This window comes from Lepisosteus platostomus, chromosome 3 (genome assembly GCF_059453375.1).
Source record: "Lepisosteus platostomus isolate fLepPlt1 chromosome 3, fLepPlt1.hap1, whole genome shotgun sequence".
Taxonomy (NCBI): Eukaryota; Metazoa; Chordata; class Actinopteri; order Semionotiformes; family Lepisosteidae; genus Lepisosteus; species Lepisosteus platostomus.
The window spans coordinates 57,445,393-57,468,485 of NC_142613.1; the positions used below are offsets into that span (position 1 = coordinate 57,445,393).

Below are 23,093 nucleotides of genomic sequence, written 5' to 3' on the forward strand. Positions count from 1 at the left end.
TCTGCTGTTTTTTTTTTTTTACAAAATAGGGAGTATTTTGGCAAACAATATTCTGGATGGGAAAGGTAAATGAAATATTTGATGTTATGTCTGTTGCAGCATCTTCCTCAAAATCATGCAGCTACAGGTCTAATGAAGTCAGTGAAAAGGCCTTGTGAAAATCTGAATGCATCACACTATATAATCTGTGTGCACCCTTCAGAGGGGTTGCATGTTAAAAGTCCACTAGGATTTTATTTTCATGTTGATGATCCTCTAGTTCTAATTTACATAACCTTTCCAATAATAGAAATTCGTCATTGGTTTGTAATGACCTCATTACATTTGGTCATTTTTCTTGTGGCACCAGATTAGAAATTCTCTGGACCTTGCTTCTTATCCCTATCTTTAGCAACATTTGAAGGAGTCATGTAATTTATTAATTACATCTTGTTTCCTTGATTACAATTGGTAAGATACCATCAAACACTGGAGATTTACTAATCCCGCGTGTTTCTAGCACCTGAAACACATATTCCTCTTCTATGTTAGTACTATTTAATACAGAACTTTCTCCTTCTTCTAGAACTGGAAGAACTAATTTTAGCCAGCTTTGAAAAGTTTATTTAACTTGGGGCTGTTGTTTTCTTAATCTTTAAATATAAAGTTTTGTTTTCCCTAATTTTTCCTATTTAAATGTTGAACTATTTGGACTACTGTTACTTAGGTTACTTTATTCTGGGATATATTGTGTTCGGTTTCAAATAGAATCTGGATGTATGATAATCAAGAATTAAAAATAAACATTGGATGGTAAACTGGAACAACACTACCTTTGTACTAGCAACAAAATTGGAAGTGTTACGCTGAAGCTTGATGTTTAGAAAATGTGAATGTCTTAGCCTCACAGACCACATACTATTGATGGTTTAGTATCTTAATGGCACGCATAATTTAGCTGATTTAGCTATGGTGTTGTCTTAGGCTGTTAAAATTATCGTTTGTTCCTGGCCTTAAATGATTGGTGATTTAGCTGTTCTTATGAAGGAATCCCGCTGTGCTCCCCAACCACTCTATTATAGACGCGTTATAGTCTGCGTCTCATAGACATCGCTCTACTCTGCTTCATGTTCGACACGTTGGGTACATCCACCATCAGGATTGTTGTAGTTTGGTTTGGTGATCAACTAGATACACCAAATTGGTTGGAAAAGGGGGTGATCCAGAATGACCATTCATCATGGCGTTTTTCTTTGCCAGAGAGGGTGGAGAACTAGAACAGAACTGAATATTGAATGATTTAAAGACAAAAGTTAAGGTCCCATTAAGTTTAAGGTCCCATTCCTGTACCGGGGCTCATTGACTCCTGACCTGCATGCAAAGATCTTAAAGTGGTGTAGAAACATACAATTAAAATATCAGTCTGCTCTTCTAAATGGAAGTTCGATACATTCTTTACTGATATGATGTTGCAGCGAGAGAAAGATGCCGGCAGCAAATGTATAATCTCCATGAATTCCAACACAACCACGATATATGATCCTCGCAACCCCCAGAACAAGAGGACCTTCACCTTTGATTATGCTTATTGGTCACACAATGGGTTCAAAAAGAACAAGGATGGTCTGTTCGTCCCAGAGGAACCAAACAGCCGATACGCAGATCAGGTAAGAGCAAAGCCTGTTTTTCTCCATTGACAGTCTTCTGCCATGTACACTAACTTATATTGCTAGCAGCCCTATCACCATGCTGCTCACATCTGGCATCCAACTGAAGCTCAGCAGTTGTGAGCCTGGCCAGTACTTGGATAGGAGATGTCCTGGGAAAGCTAAGGCTGCTGCTGGAAGTGGTGTTACTGGGGCCAGTAGGGGGCGCACACCTTGCAGTCTTTGTGGGTCCCAATACCCCAGTATAGAGACGGGGACACTATATCTCACTATATCTCATCCTTTGGATGAGATTTAAAACCAAGGTCATGACTCTCTGGTCATTAACAATCCCAGGGCGTTTCTCGAAAAGAGTAGGGGTGTTACCCTGGCGTAAATTTCCTGTTGGCCTTTACCAATCATTGTCCTCCTAATAATCCCCATCTCTGAACTGGCTTCTCCTCCACACCGAGAAGGACTGGCGCATCATCCAGGTGAGGCTGCACATTAGTGGTGGTGGAGGGGATCCCTATTACCTGTAAAGTGCTTTGAGTGGAATATCCAGAAAAGCGCTATATAAGAGTAAGGAATTATTATTTTCATCATCAATATGACAGTTAAATCCCACCCATTGAACAGATGCATTGCACCATGAGACATTTTTATACAGTGCAGGGCTGCTTTCACGGTCCTCATCCTGGCGGTAGTTTTCAAGACCCGGGTTGAGTTCAAGATACCAAGTACAGGACAAGAGCTATTCTGGCTCTGCAAAATCAGGGCCTAGACTTGTTCAACTGAAATAGGATTGTGCACAAATCAGTGCTAAGCTGAGTCAGTCAAACCAGTGCATTGCATCTACCAATCTGCTTTGTGTGTGAACACACACACTGTGTGAGTGTATTTTCTAAAATAACCTATTCCATACAATCATGACCTTCCCAGTTTTGGTAAAGTACATTACAATGGTTTAATGTTACCAGACGTATGAAACATTTCCACCTGTTCTGCAGGGTAGTGTGTACATTGACCTCGGTCAAGGGATACTGGACAACGCTTTGCAGGGCTACAATGCTACTTTGCTGGCATATGGACAGACAGGTTCAGGAAAGAGCTACTCCATGGTGGGCTATGGGGCTAACAAAGGCATCGTCCCTGCCATCTGCGAAGGCCTTTTCGAAACTGTGAGACAGAAGATGGACAGCCGACAATGTCAGGTGCAGTATAACACAATAACGGACAGCAAAGTAAAAACTGCCATGGATATGAATGTGCTCTTTGTTTGGTGAAGGGTTAATATTCACACCCATACTTCAAACTAAGAGATATCATTTTTTGGTACAGGTGTGAAAAGCAATTTTGATTAAACCTACTACATGAAAAATAAACACGGCATGGTTTCAGATAAAGAACATTTTTGCACTGCATGGCCATTGTGTAGATTTAACCGTTGTGTGTGTTTTGGTGTGTAAGTATCCTCCTGTAACAGTAATAAACAGCAGAGTAATAAAAGAAGATCATGGGATAAACTAGAACATGGTGCAAAATTGAATTCAATCTGTTGAAACCATGTTAACACTTAATTGACATTTTAATAATTTTCTTCTTTTTAGGTCTTTTTTAGCATTTTGGAAATCTACAATGAACAGGTAAAATCATTATGGTTTGTTTTGAGACTTCTGTAATTATACCCAGACATAGTACTGTATAACAACAAAGGGGGTTGAAATAAAGTGTGAGAAATGAAACAAGAAGTAAGTTATTTCTTGTATTGATTGAACGTGCATTTTGGTCAGGTCATTGGACTCTATTTAAATGTAGTTTATTAAAATGAAGTCCTGTAACTCATTTGAGTTTTGATTTGGCTTATCCATTCTAGACCTTTTTTTTAAGTGTAAAACATGCAGTGGTTCTTAAGGAAAAATGCCTCACATGAATTCATAACTTTGTAGGGTCAATTTGTTTCAAAGTCCTCTTCAATTCTAGTAGTATTCAATAGATCAGTAGTTTTGCCTCAAGTTCCGGCTCTCATGCAGACAAGAAATCAAGAAAAACCTTGAAGAAATTGAGTTTACTTAAATGTCGTCTCTAAGGTCAGTAAGGGAGCCTGAAATGGAGGACTCCAAAGACTGCACAATACATCTATTGGTTCTAATAGTGCTGATATTTCTTTAAACATTATTTAATATTTTCAACGACAGAACAAAACAAAGTGTGCATATCAAAAAGAACACAAAACAGTTCTCACAAAAGAAGTTCTCAAAAGAAGTGTTGCGACAAAACTGCCTTATAATCACTTTGTGGAAGCCGATATCTAAGGATCAGGACGTTACTGAGACCTGACGGTGCAGTAAGTCTTTTGCTTTGTTGTCCGGCAGGTCATCGACCTCCTGTCGAGAAGCAGGGCCCCAGGCGGGCAGAAGGTGAGGGAGGACCAGCAGCGAGGCTTCTATGTCGAGGGACTCAGGACAGTGCCGTGCGAGAGCTACACCCAGATAGAGCAGCTGATGGAGCAGGGCAACCGCACCAGGACCACGGCGGCCACCAACCTGAACTCCAGCAGCAGTCGATCACACATGCTCATCATCGTCCAGCTCAAGCAGGTGAGCTGCTCTTCCCACAGCCATTGATCTGCTGTGTCTGGACACCTGACCGATATGTTTTCTTTATTTTCTGATCATTTCAAGCTACGTTTCCATGTTCACGTGGTGTTAAATGTATTGTGTAGTGTGTTGCATCTTTCACCTGCCTGCAATACACATTTCCCATCTGGGACAATAAAGTAAGTAAGAGTGAGCCGACTGCAACAATGCGCTCCCCAGTCAGTTATGTTCCACTGGGATCAAGAATTAAGGGTGAATTGAAAGGGGCGATGGTTGTTGGTCTTTCGAACTTTCAAGTCCACAAACCCAGCAGCTGTGGTGACCACCGTTCACTGCCCTGTACGGACAAGCAGAGGCAGAAATGGGAAAATGTGTGGCAGAACCGGTCACACCCAGAGGGAATGTCTAATTTGGAAATAATATCTAGCAAAAGGACCAAGCTCTCTTGGAACGGAAAGGAATAGGAGCAGCCTTTTTTCAGCAAGTGGACTAGTTGTTACAAAGTGGTCAGTCATCACCAATGTGCAGTGACTGGTTGGTTTAAATTTACATCCACAATAAGATACTGTCTAATTGTCTTATATTAATTTAAAAGTATTTTAAATACAATTAACTAGGAATCAAGTCAGACAAAACACTTAGCAATGTGCACAAAGATTCAAAGAATGCAAGATACAAATTTACCAAGGCAATAATAAAATGCTGCAGTTTAACTAATACAAGAGCGACAAATACCTTTTTATTTTTAGTAGGTTTTGTGACAGTAAAAAAACATGATTTGCAGAAAAAGAAAATATATTTAGTGTCTTTTTAATAACAGAGAATCAGAAGACCTTACGCTAAGACAATAGCTTCAAGCAAGTGAGGCTCCTCTCCAACAGACATCACCGCCATTCAGGAGGTGCTGTATTATAAGTGATTAAGCAAGACTTGGCGTAAAGGTTCCTTGAAAAAAGTACTGTATATTGTGTGTCTGGCTCTAAATCTTCAGCACTGCCCTTCCATACATAAAGAATGAAGCAACTGGGTGACACCGTGATGATAATATGAAAGGGAAGGGCCAGCACTGCCTTGCTTTAGCCATGGATCTCTCCAGATTTTTTCAAAGGAGAACATCACCAAGCAGTCCAACATTAACCTGGTGGACTTGGCCGGCAGCGAGAGGCAGAGGTCTTCAGGGTCTGAGGGAGACAGGCTGAAAGAAGGCACTGCCATCAACCTAAGCCTGACCACGCTGGGAAACGTCATAAGGTCAGGACGGACCCTTCCAACACCAGCCTGCCAGTCGGGCTGTTGCTCCGGTGTGCCTGACAGTTAGAGGATTAGTAGACTCAGAAGACTTTGCTTGAAGTGTAACTTGCTAAAAATATGGGGAAAAAGGTTAAAAAATAGCTCCCATTTCCTTTCCATCTTATTTGATCAGTTTACCAATCACAGTTTGGTTAGTGTCATATAAAGTGTTTTTTCCAGATGCTATATAAATGTCCTAGTCATTTTAATGATAGCTGAACCTACAGTCTTTCAATGTATAATCTTTCCTAGCAGTCTAGTCTTGTTGCTATAGCAATGGAGAAAAGAGTGCTTACTTGTATAATTAAATGTTTTATGAACTAATTTTAAACAGTAGCTGCAGAATTGTGTGTGTGTGAAGTTTTCTCACTAAATTGAGAACATTTCTCAGTGACTTGTCCTTCTCCCCCAGCTCCCTGGCAGACATTGCACTGGGCAGGAAGGTGGTGCACATACCCTACCGAGACTCCATTCTGACCAAGCTGCTCCAGTCTGCCCTGGGGGGCAACAGCAGGACAGTCATGGTACATTACCCGGCAAAGGAGGTTTCTTGTCTGTAAATTCTTAATGTTAAATGGTGTTTAACAGAAGTTTGGGTGGAGGTCAAATTCTAATCTTTCACTTCCACTTCGCTGCATATATAAACTCTCTGGCTCCGACTGTGTTGCACCCATCTTTTCTAGCACTACTTCCTCAGTCCCAACTTCACCACTGCAGCAGTTTCTCCCTGGCTCAACCTTCATAAGTGAGGGGGATTATAAGATGTCTGACTAACACTGTCATTTCCACAGCCAGGCAACTTAAAGTCAAAATATTAAGATGTTTATTTGCGTTTGTCGGCTTGTTTAGAGTCTCAACATGTGCAAGTTTAACATTCGTGAATTGGCTTATTTGCAATTTGGTTTAGCTGACCAATCTGGTCTTCTTATTGTATTGTTAACAAGGGCTCCTGGTTCTGTGTCGGTGATGTTGGAAATGACTGCCTGGGGTTAACCTTTCAGGCTCACTGTCAGTTTTTTTTGCCTTTCTCATTATGAAGCCAGAGAAAGAAAGTGCAGGCATCAACTGAACACGAAGGAGGAATTCATGTTTATTTTAGCTGATCAGTATTATTTTAATTAACTTAAAGCCAATTAATTAGTACTTTAGTCATATAAGGGTGTTTATTTACGTCTTTTAACCATACATACTGTACTATGGTTATGTACTAACTGTACTACGTTATGAAATGGTATAGGGGTGGACTTGGCTATATGTAAATTTGGCTATTCACAGTGTTTCTCTGCACTGCAAATTTTGTGATTGTACTGTATGAGAATTTGATAAAGTTATTGAAACCCCTTTTATCATATCATATCAGTCATATCACTGATGAAGTGTTCAAATTTCATGAACCTGGACAATCTGAAAATTCAAGAGCCGTCTGAAGCAGAAGTAGTGTTTTGATGTTGATTAAATAATTATTTTCATGAATATTTATTAACCTGGTTGGATCTACAGTAGACCAAATCAACAATACTATGAAAAACTAAAATTGACGTTAATTTTCCTCTCTCAGATTGCGACTCTAAGCCCTGCTGACATGTGTTATGAGGAATCGCTTTCAACTTTGCGTTATGCAGAAAGGTGGGTGTTGACAGGGAAGCACATGCTCTACGCAATCATTTATGTTGTCAAAAGATGTAAAATAATGGATAAGGAATTCATCAGAATCGAAAAGAGGCTTTTATTTTACTATCAGTGTACATTTTATAGTAATTTGCCTCAAAGAAAGAAAGACTGAAAGAACAAGGTGAAAACGCTTACTTTGATGTGCTCACAGGGTACCACAGCACTGAAAAGGAATGATTAAAAGACATTTACTTTATAATTGACCCATCCGTGACTTCTTCAGAGCCCGAGCTGATATGTTCTCCTTCTGCCCGTTATGAATCGTAACAGGGCAAAGAAGATCCAGAACAAACCTGTCGTCAACGAGAGCCCCACTGAGCGGCTCGTCAAGGACCTGAAGGCTGAGAATGCTAAGCTCTTGGTCAAACTATCCAAACTGGGGCAGGAGGGGAGAAGAACTGAACACGAGTCAAGTATGTGTAGAGTGTTGTAAATTTGGTGGAGTGGTCCATTATGGAGGAGTGGTAAGGGCTCTGGAAAAATGTAAATGCCTAGCTATACAAAATGGATGGATGGATGTTTGTTCGTTATGCCTTCCAGCATGTAGGGGAAGCAACATCCTGTTGCTGTTACTGTAACATTAGTTTTTTACGGGACAGGGTTGTCAGCCTTATGCCCAACCTCCAACGTGGAGGACCTGGCACCCGACGTGGGACACGAACAACAACTATGACAACAACAATAATAATCATCATTAACATCAACTAATATAAATTTTGTTCTGATTATTTTAAGTGTAAAAGAAATCCACCATGATCATATAAAATAATGTGTGTAGGAAGAGAGTTAATTGTCTAAATTAATCTGCCGGTGACCCTGTTTTTCAAGGGCTAGGCTTTTGTATGTTTCAGCATAAGACTCGGAGTTAATTTGCTTCTCTGAATTGGCTCAATTATGTCACAATGATTTGAGAATGAAAACCAGAAACAAGTTCAACACTTCAGGACCAGGGCTGGAAAGTAATTATATTCATGAGAGGAGAAATTGGGGAACAAATAGAGGATTAGTCCACACTGAAAAGCAAAAAGAAGAAGGAAATATTTTGGCTGAAACATTGTTTCGTTTTTCAGTTTTGATCATGAAATAAACCTCTGTAGGTGTGGTAACACACACCTGGAGAAGGCTCCACAGCCAAAACATTGTTTTTCTTTTATTTTCAGCATTGAGTTAATCAATACTTTTAATTAATTATGTGGAATGTTAAAGAACATTTTGTTCATGTCTTTAGCATTCCACACATGCAATTCAGTAGGAGAAAAGAAAGCTTCACCACTTACAGCATTAGTTCATCAGAACAAGTACTACATAGTTTTTATTCATCTTCCACAATCAACCAGTCTGTGTCTGGTCCTGTGTCAGGGCCAAGCTACTGTAAGATGCAGTGTTTGCGTTGCCTTCTCTACAGGCAATGAAGAGGGCATTAGGTTCAGACAAGAAAATCTGTACCACATTACCCATCATGCTGAGGGGAATTAGGTGCTGCCTGCCCTTGATCACCTGAGCAATTCTGAAAAGATGATTGGTCGGATGATAACTTAAAAGGCCGGAAGCAGATGCTTCCAGGGTCAGTCTTGTCAGCAGTCTGGGAACAGAAAGCAGATCCTTTGCAAGTGAACTCACAGGAGGGAAAAAATTGGAGACGGAAGTGTTAGAAAAATCTACAGTATATCTATAGTCCTTCTGCAGCCCTTACTGCTGCCCATTACTTTTGCCAGTTTAAAGCACGAGTGCTCATCTAACACCTCAGCTTTGTGGCTCAGGCCAGGCCTTCTCTCTGATGCACTCATCTGTCCAGGAGAGCTGCGGCGGCTGCTGACTCAGAACGAGCTGCAGATCCAGGCCATCCAGATGCTGTGGGAACAGCACCTGAAGGAGGCGCTGAGGGACTGGGAGCTGCAGTATGCAGTCATCACACAGGTCTGGAGAGGGCCTGCTGCATCAGTGCAATGGTCCAAGATCAAAGATACATTTACAGTACCCTGCTAAATAACTCACTGTCACTCTCAAGGACGGCCTTTTTCTTTTCAAGGCCATTATCATTTCACAACAGCAGTGTTAGTGATTTTGACTTCATATACACAAATGGCAAAATGACAAAACCAGCAAAACTGATTCATATTCACATAAGTCATAGCAACCACATGCTTGGAAAACTCCATAAATCTAAAGGAGGTTTCCTATAGTACTGGTTTTCATTGAAAAAAGATTTAGATTTTCTCTTCACACTCCAGTATTTGTTATATGTTTGGATATCAGGTGCCTATTACTCTGCAAATGCCACTTTTGTACTGGCTTGCGTTGTTCATTTGCATGTCTCAGAATGGCTGTGTATTAACTAGACAATCATGTAAATGAAGTTGTTTAGACATACATTTTGTGGGTTCCAAAATCACATAAAAGTGTTCTTCAAAAAACAAATTATGACAGTATTGATAATATGAAAAACAATTGAAAAGTGAGACATCAGTAGTGGTATATTCTGTAACACAGTCATTTCCCAGGCATAAAACTTCTATGTTTTTTAATATAGCCCATCAGGCTTTTAGCCATAGGATTTGAAAGACATTTTTTGTGAAAGTGTTACTGTAAATTTAACACCACAAGAAAAAGACTGGGAGAAGGCAGAGCCCATGGCAAGCATTTAGATTGGTAATCTAAATGAGAAACGGGTTTGGATTGCCAGAAAGACTGAAGTTTGCTGTGATCTTTCCCAGGAAAGGCGGATGATGCAGATGTTCCCTTACATTCTAAACATCAATGAAGACCCTCAACTTTCAGGAGTGGTGAAACTCTTCATCCAGGATGGTATTGATGACTGCATGATCAAGGATGAATTCCATTACCCTCTTTGAAACTTACTTTTACTAACTTGCTTTTTGGTGGCTGTTTTTAGGTGAATGGGAAATCGGTCTAGCTGACGGTTCTCCAAACACAATCCCAATCAAAGGTCTCGGGTACGTGAACACAGCTGAATTAATTAACTTAGTATGAATGTCCACACTTTTATTTTTTAAAGGGGTAAATGAAGAGCTGTGCTACAAAATCAATCTACTTTTACAGCTGAAGTTATGTAAATTAAGATGTTAACTTCCATGTTTAAAATACAGTAAGCGGATACACTTTACATTTATAAGAATCCTTTGAAAACCTTGCTTATACAGTAGTTAAACATAATGTATGTGGGTTTTGATAATTACATTATGAACTAGTAAATATTTTACCCTTGGAAGAGCATCTTCTTGGTAGTGTACATTCACGAACATGACTTGATTCTTTTTTCCTGAGTTAACATTTTTTAATGGAATTTAAAAAGCAGATTTCTACATTTGTTCTGGCCTTTAAACATCAGCAAACAATATCAATATTCCAATATTTATATAGAGTACAGGGGATAATATAACTGTAACTAGATATATGGGTGGGGGAGTATTGTAAGTATTCTTTTTAATTAATTTTTAATTATTTTTTAGGTATAATGGAAAATACCTATTGTTACAGGAGGCACAGAAACCTATACTGTAATTTATGTAAATTATGTATATTTGCATACTTGGTCTTTATGATTAAGATTTTGGTCAGCCTGTGAGCTGGCTGAAGTTTGAACTGCCAACATCTCTTTTATATAAATCTTTGTTATTGCTGTTGTTTTTCCATATTAGCATTAAAAAAAAACATGCTACCTTTATGAATCATGATCGCACAGTTACCATTACCCCAAGAGGAGTGGCCAAAGTGATTGTAAATGGATCTTCCATCTCTAACAAGACTGAACTTAAACATCTGGTATGTTTGTTCTCCCTTAATTATTTGATTGTTTTCAAGCTGTGTTATGTAGTGCAAAAATGATCCATAATTTCATTATCAGTAACTACTTTTTCTAAGGTATATACTGAAATAAACATCCACACCCACCAAGTTACCTCTCTCTCCACTGAATGGATTAGGAGGATGACAAATTGTCTTCATCTGCAAAATAACTGTTCAAAATTGTCCAACAACACAGAATATTTTTTTCATTACCCACTAATTCACTCATTAATTTAAAGTTAACTAACTCTGTAATTAATATTTTACTTATAGAACTTTTTCATATCAACAAAACAACTCAGAAAATATTTTTCCCACTATTTCTGAGATTGTATTAAAATAAGATGTTTTGAAATAAATACTTCTATGCTCCATTTCCTAGTAAGAACAAAAGAACAGTTAGAAAAGATAGGAGGCCATTTGGATTAGCTCCAAGGGTCACATCCAGATTTTTCTGAAAAGCCAAATTATCAATCTCAACAACATGGCTGTGTAGTTAGTGACCCAATGCCTATTTTGTTTGGGGCTGCTAGTACGCTTCTCCCCACACTGGTGTGTTTGTTTGTTCTATTCCCAGAACCACCAGCACATTCACATGACGACAGCTGTCAGGAAATGGAGTGCCCAGGTGAGATCTGGAATAAAACACTTTGATAACTCTTTCTGCACTCTCTTTAAAACAGGACCGTATCATACTGGGATCCAGCAGCACCTACCTATACATTGGCTTCCCCTCCGAACGCAAAAACGAGGACTGGAGCCGGTTTGACTATGACTATTTCCAGTCAGAGCTGGCAGCGGCAGAAGGGTTTGACATAGAAAAACTGGGTAAAGACTCAACTGACAGTGAGCCAAGTGTGACTGGCTTACTGTATATTGTACCTCTGAATGTTATGTGTGTACTTCAACACAATCCTAAAGCTTTATCTACAAACAGCCTAAATGGCACAGGTTATCAGGATGACACGATTTTGTCTATTACTGAATGAAAGAGTTGTAGGAATTAGATGCTGTTTGATCATCAGGTATGAGCCATCAGTATTGCCTGAATCAATAAAAGCACTTACTCTGAGCATAATATGTTTGAGACAGACGTCATAAACTAGTCTCATGAAAGCTGTCTAAAAGGGTTGACAGAAATGTGCTGAGCAGAGTTGGTAGTATACTGTATGTCTGAACCTCTCTGGGCATCGCATTGTGACATGTTCCCCAAACCAAAACCATTGATAAAAGCTCTTGCGAAGTACTGTATGTGTGGGAGGGGACGAGTCAGCTAGGACTGGAGCCCCAAATCTGAGTCTTGGGGAGACCCCATATACCCCTGCCTGCTGGTCTTTGTTTCATCTCAATCCTAGTTACATAATTGACCTAATACTGCGATTCAGTTGTTCTCAGTTCTTATGCAAGTAAGAGTCTGCCTTTTAACTATTGCTGTTCATGAGCTAATTGTAATTTACAGCTTTTGAGCAGGAAGCCAAAACGTGCAAAAGGTCCAGCCAAGCAACTCATCGGTCCAATTAAGTAAAGAGCTCAGCTGTAACACAAAAAGCAACAGGTGTGGGTGTGCCCACAAGAGGGATTGTGAGCCCCACAGCTGGGGTTTGCTCAGCCTGTGTGCTATAGTGACCCCTGGAGTGGCCAGCGACCTGCAATCTTGCTTTATGGTCAGTGAGAAGCCCATTGAAGATGAGTCCAATCAGAGCTACCTCTCCTGTGAGGCACTGTAGGGCTCATATTACTTTAAATATCAAATGGCTCAGACAAGTGGCCTTCTGCGAAGTGCATACACAGATCCACATTCTTCCCCCTGCGCAGGGTGCGTCAGTGAATGACTTATTTTCTTGTAATGCAGAACAAAAAAAATGCTCATTTTTTACCCAGGCGTCAAACATATCCACAAGGTTTCTTGAACAGTTTGGACAAAATAAAAAACAGACTGCATGACTGACAGTTATCTTTATATTGCTTTTGCAATGCATTTTTCCAATTATTGTGTGAGGCCTTTGTACTCAGCAGAAAAGCCTTGTGCTCTAAGGAACTGCAGCTCCTGTGAGTGTCTTGTGAGTGTCGCCTGTTCTTTGCAGGAGGAACAAGCAGTAGGAATGGCCGACTTAACCCCAGCCTGTTAGCTGTGTTCCATGACTACATCAAAGTTCTGCCAATGGTGGCAGAGGCAAACCAGATGAGTCAGGAGTTGAACAAGGTACTTTTTGCTCCGAGTGTGCCACACAGTTAATCAGGTTCTGATGAGGGAGTTAATTTTACTACGGTAAATTTAATCCAAAAACATTGTCTGAGATCAGTCCTCCCTTCTCCCTTTTCGGTCACCACTTCAAATATGTTTACGTCTCTGCAAAATCCCACTTGAAAATCCAATTTTGATTGATGTACGCATTAAAAACGCGTCTTTTGTTCCTGGTATGAAACAGTTATAATCTTCCACAGGGGGTGGAGTTTAAATTAGAAATAAAAAATCTGGCCATGTCGGACTCAAAAGGCCACGACCTGGAAAAGGAAATTGCAATCCAAATGACACACACAGAAACAAAGCAGGTAAGGTTCTGTACCTGACGTTTCCTCTGATGTCAATGACTTTTCCCTCCTTAACTGCTGCAACGTCTTTGAAAGAAATGCAGAGCCAGAATCAGGAGTTTATTTAGGTATTTTGAGAACACAGTCTTTTAGACAGGCATTAAGTATACTATATATAGAATTATAGCAGTTTCGATCAATTTTTTGGGAATAACTTGATCAACACACTCTGATTGTAACTGGTTTTTCTGTTGTATTTTAAAGCCTACAGTACATTAAGCCTTCTTAATATAGCTCCTGTCCCATCTTAATTACTTCCACATGCATGCCACTGTGTAAACTGTGTGTTCCTCTTGTGTGTCCGGACTGTGAGTAACTCTTGTATTGTATTGTATGTATTGTACTATTAGTATATAATTCGTTACACTGTGGCTGTGTTGTGTGTGTTAAGCTGCTGTTGCACTGCAATTTCCCTCACGGGATCAATAAAGTATCTATCTATCTAAACAACTAACCAAATAAACATGATATGTTTATAACAGGCAATTATCACATTAACAAAATAATTATTTTCCCTGTTTGGTTTATTAGTGTTTCACTTAAGAATTAAGGATGTTTCACTGTGCACACAAACACAGAAAACAATAGCTGACATCTGGCTACACCACATTCCAGCCAAGTGCATTTCACTGACACAAGATTAGAAGAGTCAAATATTAAATACAACAATTTCAGCATGGTCACTAGGTGGCACCAATTCCTGACAATGTTGCTTTGCTTACCTCAGTTCAGAAATACAAGATGCACACAGGTTGCAAACAAAGAGGAATCCTGTTCGTCATATTCTTTCTTTAAAAGACCCCACTCATGTAATGTTTAATTGAATGGAGATGAGAGAAATCCTGCATAGTTTTAAGGAGGAAAGATGAAAGATGGTTTCAGATAAAAAGGAACAACAAAATGTGCTCTACAATAATGACATTATCATTAAAGGGGTTACAGCCAATGTTCTGTTGATGCATCTATGGTAACAGAAACGAGCCAAACAAGCAGTACAGAAGGCATATTGTGGTGTTCACAATCTGTTCTCTGATTTTTAAAGAATTAGGTCTTTGTAGTGGTTTTACCAATTCCGTATAAAAACACCAGTTGTTATAGCAACATGCTTAATAGCTGAAGATCATATGAACTGTTCCGTTGGCAGCATCTTTACTACTGAGCTTGTAGCCTTATTTAAATTGATCTGAGACTTTAAACAGGGCTAGGCCTGGGCAGTACTGGGATGGGAGACCTCCAAGGCAAATCTGGATGTTGATGTTGGTGGACCTCTTCCCCTCTATTAGAATTTATCAGCCACTTCCCCAGTAAGGTAACTTGGGACAACAGGGTTAAGAGGTGCCATCTTTTGGATGTGATGTTAAACTGAGAGCTTGACTACTTGGTTAATAAAGAGGCAGTGACTTTAATCAAGAGAAGGGGTGTTAACCTCAGTGTCCACTCTGCAGCTGTGGAATCTGGCCTCCTAAACGTTTCCTCTTAGTTACATTAACAAATCAATTTCCCACTTCTCTGGTGCACAATGGCTTATGCTCATCATCTGCTGTAACTCCCAGGTGACAGAACTTCGTCCCCTTCTACATTTACAACTGTTTGAGATGAAAATTATGATGCAAGGAACTACCATCATCATCAAGCATAATTGTCTCAGTTTTCTTTGAATCTTTTTGAGCTTTTGTTTAGAACCCCCCCCTCATTTACATGTACAATAAGGAGGCATTGCTTCTTTCTGGGTTTCCCTTAAGGTCTTACGGCTATCCCCCAACCTCTTTCTTTTAAATATCATTTTCAAATCTCCCTTTTTATGCGTGTATTCATTTTTCCTGCAACACTGACAGTTCTCCCCTCGGAGGAATGCAATCCTGGGCCGAAAAGGAAGAAAAAAGAGCCTGAAGGTCCTTTCTTTGTAACCTGCAGGTGTGGAGGTGGTCCAAAGCAAAGTTCATCAACCGCAAGTTCCTCATGGAGGAGCTGTACCAGCTGCATGCAGAAGGGGGTGCTGCCTCTGTGGCCCAGGAAAGAGATCCCTTCTGGGACCCAGTGGACATCCTGCACCTGGGCAGCGCCCACGTCTGGCTGCAGTCCCTCGCCTACCGCATCCGGCTGGAGGAGCAGGTGGAGGTGCTTGGCTCAGATGGCCGCGAGGAGGCCATCCTTCAAATCGACCTCTTCCCCTGCACCAGCACAGGACAGTGGGTACCCCTGCACCACTAAGGAAGGGCCTGAGAGCGAGGCAGAATGAGACATAACCAGGGCTTAACTGCTTTTTACATCCACAGCAACCCAAGCACCTGAGACGAGAGAGTACTTCAGACATGAAGGAGAATTGATTAGACTAGTCAATGTACTGTAACATATTTAGATCATATAAGCATAAGGGGAAACTACAGAAAACCTCATCATTCTTGTTCCGTTGCTATTAGCTTATTGATCCAAAGACCCTGTGATGCTGGTAACCCTACATTATTGTTAATCAGCTTCCAAAATATTTACAGTACAGTATATCAAAAAGATAACCATCATTGAACAATCAATCATTGGCCTATCATTAAATAGTCTCCCCTCATTTTCTAGTTTAACTCCTTTGTTTTGTGTTTTGCCCTTTTCAGTAATTAAAAGTGGGAGCTAGAAGATTGGAATTGCATTTAATTGCCAGGGTAGTAAATTCATTATGTTATGGATTGAAAACACATTTCTAAATTTCTCAGAGTTGTGAATGTTCCTCGTGTGCAGAACCTCATTTCAATGGCATCTTTCAAGAATAAGAGAGGGAAAATATTAGCGGCCATATTTTCTCAGTGTGGACAACCAAATGAACTGGATTGTTGCAGTGTAACCTGTACTCGGTCCAAGCAGGGTATTAGAAAGTCTCACACTGCACAGAGCAAAAGTATTGCATGTCTGTCTCTGCTAATTCAAAATGTAGCATCAGGCTTGAAATATTCTGCACCTGCTAATTAAGATAAGGATCTCATTCAGCTGTTTCTTGAAAGAAGCCAAGGTGTCAGCTTCAATAACCTGACTGGGTTAAAGTATCCCATTGTAGTCCTTTGATACACAGATCAAATGCCAGTAATTTCACTCCCTGCATCTTTCAAAAGAGCATTGATAAGAATTTCTGCACACGTGTTTAATTCTGGAAAGTTGCATTCCTTTCATCTGAGTCTGCTTTTCCCAGGCCACTCAGTGAGGATGATATAGTGATAGATCCCATGGAGCTGCTGGGCAGAAGAATTGACTTTCAGATTCATATTGTACAATGCTTTGGGGTGCAGTGGTTGAAGGAGACAAGAGAGAGGGGGATTCAGATTGGGTAAGTGATGATTTGGACACTGAGATTATTAACAACAATTTTCCGACTTAGGTCAATGAGGAATAGGCTCCAGTAGTAGAGGCTATTACCTGGCCTTAGTCACATAACTAATGTAGGAAAACTACTGTATGTAAAATATTTATGTTATCTAAAAGAAGTCATTAAAAAGTCAGTCACATCAACTAAGACCTCCTGTTTGAAAGTATTGCTCTTCCACAGAGAGAGCACAAGAAGAGTATTCATCTCATCATGTTTGTCTGATTCCCAGTAGCTTATTGATCCAAGGTTCTTGTCATATACCCTTCAATACATTTCAATAAAGTGTATATATAGTTCAGAAAAAGGCCCAGAAAATCAGCTTCAACAATGTGGCTTGATTTCATATGACATATAGTCATATGTGTGTTGTAAAAGTATTCACTTCCTTCCATTGAAGTCCATGTTGTTAAATTACAAATGGTGTACAGTATACACATTTCTTTGAGGTCAATTAATTTAATTGAAACTCGACACTTGAAAACTACAAGATGTCTGATAAACTACATAGCTGGCTGATGAACTAGTTTGTATCTTAGGTTTGGCAAGCATAATTTCAGTGTAGAAATTAGTGGGCTTAAAGAGAAGGTCACCATCACCAGCAAAGCTGAATCTGATACACAGTGCATTTAAAATACTTTTAAGAAAACAAATTTCAGGAAAAGCGGAGGACCTGATAACATCAGTGGGCAGGTGCTGAGGTCCTGTGCTGAGCAGTTCAGCAATATATTTCTTTATATTTTCTAATTCTGAATTATTTTTTTTTATCTGTCAATCAGCAGAAAGTTTCCAAACTTTTGATATACTGTAGGTGACAGTTGTACCAGTTGCAAAACACAATTCCCCTAAGACCAGTGGTGTTGACCTCTTTAGAAATGAGGTAATTTGAGAAAATTGTTAAAAGGCATGTGTTTTACCAGGTTGCGTACCTACTGGACCTCAAGCCCCTATCCTAGTCTTTTTTCCCCATGTTTTCTCACTCCCTTCCAGATCGTGCTGTCTGCATAGGGTCTTGAAAGACGTTTCGTGACATCACTGGCCATTGTGTCAGTGCGTGCTTCCCAATCCCTGCTGTTGAAACACTGTTTGGTTTGCACCATGTGTAACTCTGTATGTAGACCAAAAACTTCCAAACGTGTCTCAACTGACCTCCAAACCTTTTTGCTACATGTTTGTAGCCTCACTTTTGTGCTTTGTTTCAAACTCAATTCAGGATTGGAGATGGGGTTACCACTCTGCCATCAGGCCAGCTTTGTGGTGTGATGACCAGGTTATTGAAAGCGGTGAACTCATTGCCATTGAACTGTTGCCATTTAAAGATCATCCCTAACAAGTGTCCTTCTTGGCCAACTGCCTTGGAAGGGAGTGAATATCAAGATCTAGATTTTACTGAGATGTGTTCCCCTATACACCCCAAAGAAGTTCAAAACCCAATCACTTATTGCAAGGCACACCCCACTCTTCTGTACAGGATTTAAAATTATCTTCCTTCTTTATTAAGATTTACATTTATTTACTTTGATTAGTTTTGAGAGATTCTTTGGACACTTTTACATATGCCATACATTGAATATTCTGTGCTTTTGTCAGTGTCAGAGTTTTGTACTGTAATATACTTTTTTATGTCTTATCTTCATTGCACTTTTGTTACAGGTTTAGTGTATATGAAAATTCACAGCCCTTTTACACTGTACCTGTTTGGCACAATGTGAATCCTGTGCTAGACCACAAAATGCAGCTCACTGTCTCGAGTGTTTCACAGGACTTTCTCAATTACCTTCAGACCAATGCGCTGGTGCTTGAACTGTGGGGACTTCAAGGTTAGTCTGTTCCATGCAGTTCTGTTGACTTGAATACAACTGTAGAACCGGCATTACTTACAGACCACAGTAAATCATTACAACCATGTTTTTATTGACAACACTTTTAAATAGTAGTCATCTGAGATGTTTGACCAGAAATGCCGTCCTGTGGTTTATCAGTATTTGTGTTTTTAAGTACTATACTTTGTACACACACTGTCATATATTGAAATCATTTCTGTGGGAGCAGAGCTCAGAAAGTGAAAGAAAATGTCTTTTAAAAGCTGATAACTATGAATAAAGAAAGTTTAAAAAATAGAGCAGCTTTTATCTGACTTTATTTGCAAGTTACAGTATACATTCTCACAGATACTGTGCAGTATTGTTTACCCTGAACCTTTAATCCACTGAAATGTTTGAACTTGTACCTTGTCCTGTAGTAGTTGCCATGCCCAGTCAGAAATTAAGTGAGATCTTTTTAGAGCTCTGGAAACTGGGCAGGACTCTTAGTATTCCACAAATTATCCTGCAAATTAAGACATAATTTGCAGATCACACGAGCCAACCTGACTGAGAAAATTCTTTGGCTTGATAGTCAGGACCCACGAAACAGAGAAGTATTTACCAATGTCTCTGCAGTGGTCTGTCAGATTAATGCTAAATCTCAAAAGGAGAAAAAGAAAAGTCTTTAAACACCATGCTACCTGCTTAGCTGTGAATAATTGCAGCTATGACTGTTGCTTGTGGTGAGGAGGTCTGGGCATGTTTAAACATGGGAGAATCTTGTGGCTGTCTTTCTGGTTTTCACTAAAGCCTTGTGTAGATGTTCTACAGTACCATCAAATGTATTTGTGCATTTGGCCATTTCAGATAAAACTCTACAAACAATACCACAAATGAGAAAAATGTTATCTGGCCACAGCTGAAACTACTGAGGAAGATACAGAAGTATTATGAAAGTGTTTAACTTTCATAGTAATTCACTGAGCAGGAAAAAGGGCAATAAGCTTCTGCAGCAGGCAGTAATGTTGCTACTTTAGGTAGATCAGTGCCTTAAAGCAGTCAGAGAATTAACCATTATATAAAATCTACAACATGGAACTGTAACAAACCTTTATAATCTACACAGTGGGCTGCACCGAGAAGAATTGCTCTCTGGAAAATGTAGTCCTTACTGAGGAAGGTAGCATTGTCATTGGTGATGTGAGGCCTTCAGAGAGCACTGCAGTAAGTACAAGCACACATTTTGTCCCACATGTTGGTTGGCAGTGATGTGAGCTTTACAATTTTCTCGTGTTGTAAGCATCTTAAAATAGAAAGGCATGCTTGTTGTTTCTTTTTTTACTGCTTTCTTTGGACATAACTGTGGATGATAGAAACCAAACACGGTGTCTATTAAAAGCAGTGCTCAGGCCTTTTGACTTTGCTAGCATGGCACCTGAGGCTTGCACAAACCACAGTGTTTTCAGAAGGGAAGGAATGGTGAAGTTACTTTCTAGATAAGGTCAGCCGTATGCAGCCTGAGCTTTTGGGGTGTTATAAATATAAAAAACAAGAAAAAAAGTTTACCTAACTGAAAATTTACAGGCAAATTTGGAAACTGGATTTATTTAAAGTATTTAGTCAAAAGCTGTGAATTAACATATTTAAAAAGCTCTCTAGAGAATGTCTGAAAACCATTTTTGTAATACAAATGACTGCATGCTCTAGTAAGGACATATTGTTTTACATATACATTTGTATATTCATAGGAATTTAATGAAAGTGATCTAAGTAAACCGTACTCCAAACTCATTAAGTTGGAAGAGGAGATTCAGCACCTGAGGACTGCCAATGAAAGTTTAAGAAGGGAAAATAGCACACTTAGAGACAAATTAAACACTGCTGTCAATGAAGGTAAGCTGTCAGAAAAGAAATATCCACATAATCACATTCCCACAAACCTTAGTTTTTAATCAAGCTTGGAATTTTATAAAATTAGGTAGTATAACCTTAACATACTGTGAACTAGAACAATCACTTTTTCAAACTGAGATCTACTTATATAGGTTTAAATGACTTCTAGTACCTTTTTTACTTAAATGTAATTCAGTTAGAATAAAATTTTAGAATTTTTGGGGGGATATATTTATAATAACGTTAATACCACCACGTCTTTTAACATCTTTCTGACACAGAAGCAAAGCAAAATAGCGAATTCCCCAATCGCAGACTTAGTGCCTCACATCCTGCCTTGGTCACGAAGTCAGAGAGAAGAGGCAGTCTGAGAACAAGCTGTGATGCTGAATTTGCAAGAGCCCTCAAAGTCTTCTATCAGAGTATGAACTCTGTGAGGGGACAGCTCCAGAGACTGAGACGCCACAGGCCTGACGTACGTTACCATTATTTTGTGAAATGCTGGATTTTGTTTGTGCAGCGTCTAAATTGTTTTTAAAAATGTCTGCCATATGAAAGTCTTTTTAAATAGTTTAAAATATATTCGTATATTATTAGTTAACTTTTAGTAATCAAATATTCTGTTTCCTCTGGTTCTGTGGTTTCTTCCCACAGTCCAAAGACCTACTAAAACTTAATTGGCTTCTGGATAAATCAGCGCTGGTGTGACTGTGTGCTTGTCTGTGTCTGCCCTGTGATGTATTGGCATCAAATCCAGGGTGTATCCTCCCTAATGGCCACTGCTTGATGGGATAGGCTCCAGCTCTCACACAACACCATAGTGGATGAAGCAGATAGAAAATGGATGCTGGACACTGACCTGAATATGAATTTTAACTTTAGTGCAGCAATTTTGAAAGCACATTCTGTCAAATCTTCAGCCCGTTTGCACAGATGTAAATGACAAAACTTTGTTCCTCTCACTTGCACAGGCTGATCAAGACGTGCTGAAGCTGCAAAGGTTTACAGAGGAGCAGGCAAACATGTTGAAGGAGTTTTCAGAACAGTTGGAATGCTGTGTCAACACACTGAAGCAGGATGTGGCCGCTATAGTGAAGAGGAAGCGTGAAAAGTCTGGGATATGGTGATCGCTGAACTTTCTTACAGTTTGTATTTAAGTGGCTCTTAGAATACATGAATGCAAATGGGTACATCCTGCTCACTTGATTGCTCAGCTGGTAATCATTTGTATTGATCCAAGGATCTCATCAAAAGAAAAGACAGAATCAGCTTCAGCCTTCTCAATGTGATTGGTCAAACTTGTCTCGGATGCCATCCATCCTACAATATGTGCAATAACACTTTTTTTATTTCCCTCGTCACAACTCAGATACTTATTGTATTTTAGTTCAGACCATTTCTAGCCATTATCACATACGCTGCAGACCTCTGCACAGAAACCAGTGCTTGGTCAATTTACACAAATCATACAAATTATTTTTAGTAGGAAATCAATGGTACAGCAGTAGAAATGTTATAATCCTGATCACATTATTGTAAATAGATACCAGTCTAAAAACAAGTGCATCAACTGTTGTCATTTCTATTAATATAAAGCATTAAAAAACCCTCTGAGATTTTACCATAAGTAAATTACTTATACCAAATTTCCCCCTGATTTTGTACTTTTTAATAAACAGATATATGTATTCTAAAGCTGGCCATTTTTAAAGCCATGCAATATACTGTAGGCATCTCATGTATGTAAATGAAATGTTTGTCATAGCACATAAGAATAAAGTGGAGGTTTAAATGTGACAATAGTTCAAAACTCCAGGTGGATGCTGCACATTCGTGGTGGTGGAGGGGAGTCCCCATTACCTGTAAAACGCTTTGAGTGGAGTGTCCAGAAAAGCGCTATATAAGTGTAAGCAATTATTATTATTAAAAACTATTTTTCTGACACCTCGTGCAATGAAGAGTTCTCTAGCTCTTTCTGGGATGGAAACAGCATTTTTATTTGGTTGGAAGACAACCCAAAATCAAAAGTGCAATACTAGGTATATAGCAGCAAACCTACACATGCAGAATCCCAATGTATTTAGGAGAAGAAAAATACCACTTTCAAGCAAACATGATGCAGAAGTGCTTAATACTGTCTGTTCAGTTTAGTGCTTCAGTTGTTTTTAAAATATACTAGCTTGTGTTCCCATTCAGACACAAGAGAAATACTTTTCTCCCAACATGAACATTGTATTCCAATATTAAACCTGTTTTAATCATGGGATAAGAAAATAATGTAATTGAACTTTTATTCCCATAAAAATAACTCTTAAATAATAGGTTCTGCAGGAATTGAGCAGAGTTTCCTTTTTAAGCTGTTTGGCATTAATTTGGGGTTTCAATTCTAAAACAAAAGGTACAGTATAATGACTCAACATGGAGATAGTGACCAGTAAATACAGATGTCCAATAATCCTGCTTG

General features: G+C 39.3%; 1 protein-coding gene across 1 annotated transcript; it reads left to right on the forward strand.

Annotated features, from left to right (window-relative positions):
• Positions 1–1,475: 1,475 nt before the first annotated feature.
• On the forward strand, positions 1,476–22,964 carry kif28 (kinesin family member 28). Its single transcript, XM_088626168.1, has 22 exons — positions 1,476–1,646; positions 2,636–2,839; positions 3,236–3,271; positions 4,001–4,225; positions 5,322–5,476; positions 5,928–6,039; positions 7,074–7,141; positions 7,457–7,599; positions 8,982–9,103; positions 9,901–9,991; positions 10,080–10,140; positions 10,846–10,969; positions 11,677–11,821; positions 13,078–13,196; positions 13,439–13,546; positions 15,500–15,774; positions 16,761–16,895; positions 18,585–18,751; positions 19,863–19,960; positions 20,485–20,629; positions 20,911–21,104; positions 21,601–22,964. The coding sequence occupies exons 1-22, from the start codon at positions 1,491–1,493 to the stop codon at positions 21,754–21,756; spliced, it is 3,039 nt and encodes a 1,012-aa protein (XP_088482294.1). The 5' UTR covers positions 1,476–1,490; the 3' UTR covers positions 21,757–22,964.
• The last annotated feature ends 129 nt before the right edge of the window (positions 22,965–23,093 follow it).